Source organism: Bubalus kerabau, chromosome 6, assembly GCF_029407905.1.
Source record: "Bubalus kerabau isolate K-KA32 ecotype Philippines breed swamp buffalo chromosome 6, PCC_UOA_SB_1v2, whole genome shotgun sequence".
NCBI classification, from domain to species: domain Eukaryota; kingdom Metazoa; phylum Chordata; class Mammalia; order Artiodactyla; family Bovidae; genus Bubalus; species Bubalus kerabau.
This window is the reverse complement of record NC_073629.1, coordinates 7432318-7443720: the sequence shown is the minus strand read 5'-3', so window position 1 is coordinate 7443720 and position 11403 is coordinate 7432318. Positions and strand designations below refer to the sequence as shown.

Genomic DNA, 11403 nt, shown 5'->3' with positions numbered 1-11403 from the left:
TCTCCTTTTTGATCACAGATTAGTTTTTTCCCCCAAGTCATTCTATCCCTCCTTGGGCTCTGTGGCTGCAGCTCCAGCGTCAGTGAACCTGCCTAGCTCTCTGTGCCATTTGGCCAAGGACAGCGTTCCTGGGATCAGACCCAGTGGGTGAATCAGTTGTCCCTCTCAGCCACCTGTTTTACAACCTGGGGGGATAAAAAAACGAAAAAAAAAAAAAAAAAACCCAAAACTCTGTATCTCTGTTTTACTCTGAGTTTGGGAGACTGTTTCTGCAAGTTTTGTGACATAGCTCTAGGGCCTCAGAGGCTGTAATTTCTTCATTGTAACAACAGAGGGCACCAATGCACCCTCTAAATTTAAGTTTCTCCCAGATCATGTGAGTCACCAGTAGCCTCCAGGACATTAACATTTCAAACTTTTGGAGGTGACGGTATCCTCTGTCATAGCTGGCTCACAACGACTTTCCAGAAAGTATCTACAGAATGAATCCTGCACCACATTATCCTCCTCCATCTGAGGGGCAGTAACCTTGACAGGAAAAGAAGTGTGATTCAGGTCCTTTAGATACCACAAGGGGACAGAATACATAGAGGAAATATTTAGAGGTAGTGTCAAGATACAAAGTCATCTGTAGGAACTTTTCAGTCCACTGAGGAGGAGTGATGATGAGAAAGGTTCTAGTGGTCACTCTAAGTCCAAGTGTAGAATTATAAAAATAAGCAAATCTTACTGAGATCCCACCTACTGTGTGTCAACTACTCCATGAGATAATCTATATTTGTTATTTTATTTAATTATAGCAAGGCAGATGGATTTCCCTGCTGGCTCAGATGGTAAAGCAAGGCAGATATTTCATCCTGTCTTCAAATTAGCCAAAGAAACTATGTCTAAGAGAGTTCAGTTAGTTTACTTAGAGTTGCATAGACAGTTAAACGGTAGATTGAAATTAAGTCTGACTCTGAAGCCAGGGTGTGGTCTCCAGACCCACAGGAAAAGCACCAAAGGCCCTGGCTCAGCCTCCTTCTAGAGATGCTTCTGACATTAGAGAGGATGTGGGTATTGAAAAGATGGTAAATGTCACGACAGACCACCAAAATGGTCCACCTACCTTAGGTATAGAACAAGGCAATGAGAACAAAGTCTCTTGAAATACCGGAACAAATGGGTTCTATTAGAGGAATACTTGGGTGGCCCAAAGTTTATGATAATCATTGTGCCTTAGCTCAAGCTGCTATAACAAATTACCTGAGACTGGGTGGCTTAAATAACAATTTATATTCTCATGATTCTGGGAGCTGGAAGTCTGAGATCAGGATACCAGCATAGTCCGATTCTTAATGAAACTCTCTTCTTGGTTTACAAACTGCCAAATTCTTGTTGTGCCCTCACACAATGGAGAGCATAAGGAGAAGGTAAAACCATTTGGTGCCATTTCCAGGGCTCCAAAGAGTTCTGGTAACACAGTCGTTTATGTCTCAAGAATTCAGTGAGAGGCAAGGTGAAAGATAAGAAATGATTTATTAGAACAGGACGCTTGTAAGGCTTACAAGCAGACAGGCGAGAAATGCTTCGCCCCAAGAACTTACTGCACTACAACTTTATAATGAAAGGAAAAGCAGGGATGGGGAGAACTTCTTGTTCATTCTTGAGTAGATGTCATGCTTCTATCAGCAGCTTCTCCTCCAGGTTCAGCAGGGGGGTTTTCTTGTCCCTACATGGTCAAGTTAGGTCCACAAATTAGTGTTTTTCATGTGTTCAGAGAGCATAGCCTAGAGATCATTAACTTACTGAGCTCATTGGGCAGGATGTGGGTCTCATGCCACCATTGCTTTATTGCTTGGGGGCACGTCTCACGCTTCTGTTGCATGGTTTTGTTGCTAAGCAAGCCTGCTTGGCTTTGTGGCTAAGCAAACCTGTTTTTTTGGATAATCTTTAATTCCGTCTAGTCAAGGCTATGGTTTTCCTGTGGTCATGTATGGATGTGAGAGTTGGACTGTGAAGAAGGCTGAGCGCCAAAGAATTGATGCTTTTGAACTGTGGTGTTGGAGAAGACTCTTGAGAGTCCCTTAGACTGCAAGGAGATCCAACCAGTCCATTCTGAAGGAGATCAGCCCTGGGATTTCTTTGGAGGGAATGATGCTGAAGCTGAAACTCCAGTACTTTGGCCACCTCATGCGAAGAGTTGACTCATTGGAAAAGACTCTGATGCTGGGAGGGATAGGGGGAAGGAGGAGAAGGGGATGACAGAGGATGAGATGGCTGGATGGCATCACTGACTCGATGGACATGAGTCTGAGTGAACTCCGGGAGTTGGTGATGGACAGGGAGGCCTGGTGTGCTGCGATTCATGGGGTCGCAAAGAGTCGGTCACGACTGAGCGACTGAACTGAACTGAACTGAACCCATATTTTTTCTACTTACAATCCCCTAGTGAGAGTCACTATTTAATCACCTCCTTTGTCCCTTTACTCTGTCCCTATCAAAAGCAAGCTTTCCTGCATTTCTTCTTAGTGAAAGTGAAGTCGCTCAGTCGTGTCCGACTCTTTGCGACCCCATGGACTGTAGCCTACTAGACTCCTCTGTCCATGGGATTTTCCAGGCAAGAGTACTGGGGTGGTTTGCCATTTTCTTCTCCAAGGGATCTTCCCGACGCAGGGATCGAACTCTGGTCTCCTGCATCCCAGGTAAGCAGATGCTTTATCGTCTGAGCCAGTAGGAAGCCTGCCCCCGCTAGGCCCGCCTCCTTCAGCCGGCAGGATTGGCTCTTCCCCTATTTCCGGCTTCTGGGACCTCCCTCCCCACCCCGCCCCAGGAGACGGTTTCCGGTGTCATGGCGGCGTGAGGTCCAGGCAGTCGGTGAGGCGGCTGCAGGCCCGTCCCTGCGGAGCCGCTGGTCCGGCGGGCGGGGATGTGACCGCAGGCCCTGCCGGCCTGCCCCGGGCGTCGAGTCAGCTCCGTGTCAGCCCCCTCAGTCCGCACCGATGGCGGGATCCGGCTGCGCGTGGGGCGCGGAGCCGCCGCGGTTTCTGGAAGCCTTCGGGCGGCTGTGGCAGGTACAGAGCCGCCTGGGTAGCGGCTCCTCGGCCTCGGTGTATCGGGTGCGCTGCTGCGGCACACCCGGCTCGCCCCCAGGAGCGCTGAAGCAGTTCCTACCGCCAGGAACCACCGGGGCTGCGGCCTCGGCCGCCGAGTATGGTTTCCGCAAAGAGAGGGCGGCGCTGGAGCAGTTGCAGGGTCACAGGAACATCGGTAATTGCCGCTGTCTCCCTTCTTGTCTTGCCCAGGTCTCAGCCTGGCGTTCCGTCTTCCGTCTTTTAGGCTGGAGAAGTGGGTCTCGCCCTGTACTCATCACCGGGTACAAGGCCGTTTCCCATCCCCCTTTCACTCTGCAGTACGGGGAAGATTGTCTGCTTTGCTCGTAGTAGATGCTCAGTAAATTCTGTTTTGCTTCAGTTCTCATTAGAGAATGTTGCACAGAGAATTGTCTTCTCAAGTGAAAGGAGGTGTATCTTTGGTAGATTGTCATCTCTTGTACGGAAATTTTTGAATCTTTGCACACCATTGAAAAATGGGAAATATTTCTCGTACTTGTGACGTCAATACTAATAACTCGTATAGGTTGTTCTTGATACATATTTGGTATGGATTTGGGAGAAATGACTCCTAAATTTTACATAGGCGTTCGTATGGAAGTGTGAAAATTATACATGTGAACTTTATACTTTTAGCCAGGTAAGACCATGTTTCATCATTCAGATATTTAGAATGTAAGATATGTAATGATTACTGGTGATTGATCTACGAAAACAGTTTTCATTCTTATTATACCAACAGAGAGCTTGTAATTAGTTATGGCTTTATAAATGTCTTACTTCCCGGCAGACATGATCCATATTTAATTTGAAGAGTGACCTCTTTAATACCACCATTTAAAGAAGAATGCCTGAATACTAGTGTTGCTTTTTTTTCCCTTTTCTTTTTCAGGGGTTGCTAAATGGTGTATATAACCTGGCTATTTAGGAGGGAATTTTTTTGGCCTAAGGACTTGATAAATCTCTACAAGATTGTTAAAATGTCATCTTGAGTGTCTTAATCTCTCCTTTTAATATTTAGATAATAGAGCGCTATTCTGAATCAGGAAAGGATTTTCAGTTTTGATTTTGCATGTTGTGACATTTAGGTTAAGAGTACTTAGTATTTGGATTTTTCTTCTGATCAGTTTGGCTTGGCACCCTAAGTGCATATTCACCCATCACTGAGTGCTTGGGAAACAGTTTGAATTATTGTGTCATATTTAATATCTTTTAGTAGTAATCTGCTGCTGAAGGTCATCTCATCTTATTTTGTTAAAATAACCGAGTTGCCCAAAAATCTTACTCATGGGAAAAATAAATTACAGCGGCTTGCTCATTAAAGTTACCCTTCTCTAGACTTCCCCCGATTTTTATCTACTTTAATAGTCACTCATTCTGAGTCTGGTTTTTAAAGTATTGTAATTAATTTCTTTTCTAGTGACTTTGTATGGAGTCTTCACAATCCACTTCTCTCCAAATGTGCCATCACGCTGTCTGTTGCTTGAACTCCTGGATGTCAGTGTTTCGGAATTGCTTTTATATTCCAGTCACCAGGGTTGTTCCATGTGGATGATACAGCATTGTGCCAGAGATGTTCTAGAGGCCCTTGCTTTTCTTCATCATGAGGGTTATGTCCATGCAGACCTCAAGCCACGTAACATATTGTGGAGTGCCGAGAATGAATGTTTTAAACTCATTGACTTTGGACTTAGCTTCAAAGAAGGCAATCAGGTAAGACATACTTTCTCTCCCGAGCCCCTCAATGGTCTAAAACAAATATTTTTAAATAACAGAGGTGATTTAGTAGAGACTTAAGAGATATTTGGGGCTTCCCTGATGGCTCAGACGGTAAAGCACCTGCCTGCAATGCAGAAGACCCAGGTTCAATTCCTGGGTCAGGAAGATCCCCTGGAGAAGGGAATGGCTACCCACTTCAGTATTCTTGTCTGGAGAATTCTATGCACAGAGGAGGCTGGCAGGCTACAGTCCATGGGGTTGCAAAGAGGTGGACACAACTGAGTGTCTAATACACATGTTTGAGTCAGGTAGGAGAGAGCTAATACAAGAGGGCTCTGAAATTTTTAAAAGTACTTTACACAGAACACAATTTTTCTTTGAGCGTTTGGTTAATTGTTGAATTACTGTTACTGGCGTCTTCAGTCTTGGGACTCTAATGGAAGAACTCACATGACAGTTCTGGCAAATGGCCCATTCTCCATAGTTTATCTGCTCTTTGCAGAGTGTCCTTATTTTTCAGCAGTGCCTCATAGGCAAGAGAGTATCTAAAGAAATGAGCAGTTGTATGGAAAGTGTGCAGCTTGCCTTTGAGAACTATCCAGTTAATGAACGAAAGAATTATAATCGCCAAGGACTAAAAATTCTGGCATTCAGTGTGACATTGGCTTATCACACATTCTGAGAGGTAAATACACTGTAGAGATGTCTGGAAGGTGGGCAGTTTTTGATTGGTTATAATACTTACTCATTTTCTTTAGGATGTAAAGTATATTCAGACAGACGGGTATCGGGCTCCGGAAGCAGAACTGCAGAATTGCTTGGCCCAGGCTGGCCTGCAGAGTGATACAGAATGTACCTCAGCTGTTGATCTGTGGAGCCTAGGAATCATTTTACTGGAAATGTTCTCAGGAATGAAATTGAAACATACAGTCAGATCTCAGGAATGGAAGGTAAACTGAACCCGTGTTTTGCTTTCAGGTCCTTAATCCCAGTGTAAGAGTACTCAATTTATAATGATTTTCGTTGAGGACTCTGATTGCTTTATCGCCTCCATATTCCCCTTACTGCCTTTAATGCTACTTACTCCTCAGTCCCATAGCTACAGATGCGCTAGGGAGCATTGCATGCTCACTGTTTTTAGCTGAGGCCTGGCATGTTGTAAGTGCTTAATAAAGTGTTTGAATGAATGCCTTTTCCTGAGGAAGCAAAAGTGGTTTGTTTAGTAAAGTAATTGTATTACATTCTAAAATATTACTAATACAGTAGTATTCTGTGAGGATTGTTAGAATAGATATTGGTTATTTACACGTGAAAACCTGGGGGCACGAATATGTAAAACCAGTAGCTCAAGGTCATACAACTGGATGTTCTGCCCCTCTTAGTCAGAAGTTCAGTGTTCTGTCCACAGTTCACACTGCTTCCTGTTTGTGCTCTGTATGTGAACTGTCCTGAGAAAGTGACTGCTGCTTATAACATTGTTTGCTTGGGAACATGGGTTCTAAGTTCCAGCTGACATAGGAATTTACTTTGTGCATATTTGTGAGTTAAGAATTTTTTCAAACGTATTGGGGCTTGAATGTTGTGGTGGTATCAATCTCTTTTATACTAGGTGTTTGAAAAGCAATACAGTGTTTAGGAATTACTGATTTTGATAAGAAGCAAGTATTTTTTTGAGCATATAATACTTAGTGTGTCGCTGTTACAGAGTTTTATTTCTCTTAAACCCTTAGTCATCTAGGTCTGTTGAAACAGTTCTTGGAAGGAATACTTTAATAGCCTAGTAGTTGTACCTTACATTTGGCAAAAAAAAGTGCTGCTATGGGAGTAAAACCAGTATCACTCTTTGTCATTAGTACCTGCACACAGTCCAGTGTACTTTGGGGGTACTTTCTCTAGTGCTTATACAGATAAACACATCAATTTCCTGCATTAGGCTTGACTCACTTTGAATTCTTTGAACTTTTCTGCTTAGGACAGGGCCAGTTAGAATTAGATCACATTCAGTGATCTAGTTAATTATTAACTTAGGCATTTAATTTTTTTTCTTTTTTGGTGAAATTTAGAGGCTGATGTGTATTAAAGCAGTCCCCACTATTTGCCCCCTAGATAAAAGTATCATTCTGTATTTTATCACTTTCTGTGGAGGCACAATTACCAAATATGAGCTTAGGCTCTGAAGTTAAATCTCTAGGGTTTATATCTTCCCTTCACCTCTAAGTTACTTATTTAGGTTTACTAAACTGTGGTTTACTTTCAGTAAAATGATGATAAGAGTGTTGAAATGGTATCTGATTCTTAGCATCGTGTGTGGCCTGTGGTAAGTATTGCTATTTGGTGATGATGATAAATTGAGTATTTTTACTCATGTACACACTTCCATAGTACTCCTGGAGAAAATGTTATGTTCCACAAGGATTTAAGGTATGAATAATGTGACAGGTGCAATTTTTAAATTCTGCCCTGGTTTCTCCTTGATAGTTGATTTTATTCCATCTGAAAACCAATTGAGGACTCATTATGAGGACACTCTGACTCACCTAGCACACTTTTATTTTCTCAGTTTGCATTAAATTACATTTCTGTGTGGTTGCCTTGGTATTTGTTTCTTTATTCATTCACCTAGTAAATGTTCACACAGTGTTAGATACTGAGAATAGAGAAAAAATTTCTCTTCTCTAGAAGTTTTATAATAATGTTATGTAATCTCCTTCATTAAGGTTATAAACTTTTAGATGAGAGTGTTTTCTGTTGTATTTAACTTATCAAACTGTTCAGTGCTGTGTGCCTAGTACTCAACAAATAAGGACTGAACTGGATAACCAAAGAAGGACTTTTCTGTCTTTTTAGGCAAATAGTTCTGCTATTATTGATCACATATTTGCCAGTAAAGCAGTGGTGAATGCCGCAATTCCAGCCTATCACCTAAGAGACCTTATCAAAAGGTACATTACATGTACTTTAAACTTGCTTTTTTCCTGAATGGATTTATATTATTTTCTGGTTTGCTTCATCATGTAGAGGTTTTGCTTCCTTAGAATTAAAAATCTTTAGATATTCTATACAGACTGGTTTCTAATAAGAAACAAAGTAGTCAAGTCATTGTAGTAAATTTATTTTCAAAAGTGTTCTTTTTTTCATGGCAAGTACCAGGTATTAGGCTCTTACGCTGTTCAGTGGAAGATAGATGACGAGTCACTGTATGTTGGGTCTTCTGTAACGCTGCCAGTTCTGTAAATGGAGAATAGGTGTTTAAAGAGTCTTTACTAACTAAAGACCAAGTTTACTTTGGAATGCCAAAATAATGTTTCATGTAAAGTAATTATATATTATACTTTAAATAATTACCATTGAAAACTTTGGGGACAGATAGAGTGTTTCGCTTTCACCCATTCCCCTTAGTGGTAACATCTTAAAAATCTGAGTACAATGTCAAGACTGGGAAATTGATATTACAGTCCATGGAACTCAGATCTCACCAGTTTTACGTGCACATATTTGTGTGTCTGTGTGTATGTTTTACAAATTACAGTAGTTTTAAGCAGCTGCTAGTAGCTGATTGATACTAGATATTGCATGTTGCATTTTACATTGAAAAAAGGCGGTGTAAAATTACATAATAGATTCTAGGATAGAAGTCAAATTATATCATGGAGTCTAAGATAGAAGTCTCAGTTCTAGCATTGACTTTGTTATTTAGCTTGAGAGTTTTTTTGTTTTTAATGATAACTTTATTCTTTTTCTTACTGCAACTAATACTAGATTTGGAAGCTATAAAAAATTGTGATGAGAAATTATAAGCTCATTTTCTAGTGTTAGCACTTTGCTCTATTTCTTTTCAGTATTTTCCTTCGTATTTTGTTGTGTATGCATGCAAATCATTCAGACCTTTTTTTTTTAGACTGAAACATAAATACTGAAAAAAATGCATAGCTTAGTGAATACTTAGGAATATTATTATATCTACCATTTAGGTTGAGAAATAGAACTTTACCAGCCACTCTAGAAGTCCTCTGTGTACTCCATCCCAATCGCAAGCCCCTTCTTCCTCCTCAAAGAACCACTGCCCTGATTTCATGGTTATTACTTCCTTGTTTTTATTATAGTTCTGTTACCTAAGTGTGCATCCCTAAATACTATAGTTTAATGTTGCTCTTCTATTAAGAACACTTTTAAGTTTCATTTACTTTAAAAGGTCCCTTTCCATCTCCTACCCTCCTTTTCCCTTGTTTATTTGTTGAACAGCCTGGATTGCTGACTCAGTATAGTTGTCCACAGTCTGAATTTTACAGATGGTGTTATTGTAGTATAGTTTAACATATTGCCCTATTTTCTGTAAATTGGTGGTTGTATATATGGTACTGTGTTTTTTTAGGTTAGCACATAAGGTGGCTATCTCCATTTGATGTGTTAACAGCTGTTAATACTCAATGCCTATATCCATTACTTTGTTAGGAATTGTAGAACAGTGATGTTCTTAGTCTCCTCATTTAGTTAACTAAAGATGAAATAAACGCTTGGTTCTCTTAATTAGCTTGTTTTCATAATGAATTGATTCCTTATCTTTCAGAGTGGATCATTTCCTTTTTGAAAGGTCACAATATCATTATTAACTAATGAATCTAAATACATTTGGTATAGTTCAATCCGTTGCAGTTCTTATCCTAATTGAAACTGAAATTATCTCATCTTTGATGAATTTGAGGCTCTGCAGGTTAGCTTTGGCATACCTTGCTATCTTTAATAGCTTCATCACTATCTGGTATGAGAAGATGTTTCCAGTTCAAAGTATACATTTCCTACTCCAGACTTGGAAGTAGCCATTTCTTCAAGAAGCCTGGTTTCTTTTAGTAGGAAGTAGTATTTCCCGCAGTCTGGGATGTGAGGCGATCTGGTTGTGACATCTGTCACGCTGTTCAGCTAAACTGGCTGACTGGGCAGGTGTCTCCTCCCTCCCGCACAGCTCCATGTGTGGCCCTCCCGAAGCTGTGCGCTTGGTCGAAGTGGATGACCATCCCCGATAGAAGAGAACCAGTCTTTGGTCAAGGGTATATGAGTAGCTGTGCTCTCTGCTAGAACCTTCAAGTAAAAGGCACTCAATCGTGTCTGAGTCTTTGCGACCCCATGGACTATACAGTCCATGGAATTCTCCAGGCCAGAATATTGGAGTGGGTAGCCGTTCCCTTCTCCAGGGGATCGTCCCAACCCAGGGATTGAACTCAGGTCTCCCACATTGCAGGTGGATTCTTTACCAGCTCAGCCACCAGGGAAGCCCAAACAAGCTCTCAAAACTACAGTCTGGGTATTAAGAATACACATTGCTATGGGGTGATCATTGATTCTAGGCCTGTTAAGTGGGTGGAGTTCACACTGATATTTCTCATTTAAATTCAATACCACAGTGTTTTTACTTCTGTTATATATCTCTTTGCTTTTATGTCAAGAATTCTGGTTCTTAAGGACAAAGAGAATGCCAGATTAGAATATTTCGTTGTTACTCATTTGCTTTATTCCACATTACACTAAAACAGTCTCAATAATAGAGCTATAGTAAGATTACTAAAAACAGTTGGTTTTACATATGCTCTTCCTGTTCTCCCATTTGAAAAATAGTTATAACTGTGTTGTCAGATTATATGGCTATTACATGCTATGCAGTCTTTATTTTTCAAACACTCTGATTTAGTCTTAGTTCTGTATGTAACTAGATACTTAATGTTCATCACTGGTCCTTGTATTCTAATCATTTTAGTGTACTTAAGCTTGTTCTTTTGATTGTAGGATTAATATTCTCTGAGTTCGTGCTTGTTATGTTGTTACACTTGAAAGTCTGTTTAGTGAAGTCGCTCAGTCGTGTCTGACTCTGCGACCCCATGGACTGCAGCCTCCCAGGCTCCTCTGTCCATGGGATTTTCCAGGCAAGAGTACTGGAGTGGGGTGCCATTTCCTTATCTAGGGGATCTTCCTGACTCAAGAATTGAATTGAACCCGGGTCTCCCACATTGCAGGCAATGCTTTACCCTCTAAGCCTCTGTTTAGCTGAGTATAAATATCCTTGGTAGACATTTTTCTTGAACATTTTAAACATATTACAGTTGATCCTTGAATAACATGGATTTGAACTACATGAGTCCATTTATACACAGATTTGTTACTACATGATGTGCAGTTGGTTGAATCTGCGGTGCAGAACTGTGGATACAGAGAAACTGGATATGGAGGGCTAGCTGTAAGTTAAATGGATTTTCAACTGGGGAGAGGGTGTACTCCTAACCTGAAGTTGTTCAGGGGTCAACTGTAGTCGATTTTCTTGTAGCAAATAGTGTTGCTGTTGAAAGCAGAGTGCTGATGACACTTTGTTTTCAAGTAATTTGATCTTTTGGTCTAAATGCTGCGAGGATTTCATGTTTTTGTTAAAAGTCTAGTGATTTTACCAGAATAATAGATTTTGATTGCTTTGGGTCTGAATTCTCAGGAAATATGTAGTTTTAGATCTTTTTGTTTGTTGTATGAAAGTATTCTTAAGTTACAATTCTTAGTGTTTGTTCCATTACTTTGCTTTTTTTTCCTTCAGGCACTCCCATTCTATATGCAT

General features: G+C 40.8%; 1 protein-coding gene across 3 annotated transcripts in view; it reads left to right on the top strand.

The window, feature by feature from the left end:
• The first annotated feature begins 2800 nt into the window (after nt 1-2800).
• UHMK1 (U2AF homology motif kinase 1) overlaps nt 2801-11403 on the top strand; it is a 28768-nt gene continuing 20165 nt past the window's right edge. For 2 of the 3 annotated variants that reach the window (XM_055587256.1, XM_055587255.1), the window contains exons 1-4: nt 2801-3249; nt 4513-4805; nt 5570-5761; nt 7659-7753. In XM_055587256.1, coding sequence (XP_055443231.1) covers nt 2982-3249; nt 4513-4805; nt 5570-5761; nt 7659-7753 — 848 coding nt within the window. In that variant the 5' untranslated portion in view covers nt 2801-2981. The remainder of the gene's footprint in view (nt 3250-4512; nt 4806-5569; nt 5762-7658; nt 7754-11403) is intronic. The other variant, XM_055587257.1, reaches the window with a different exon arrangement.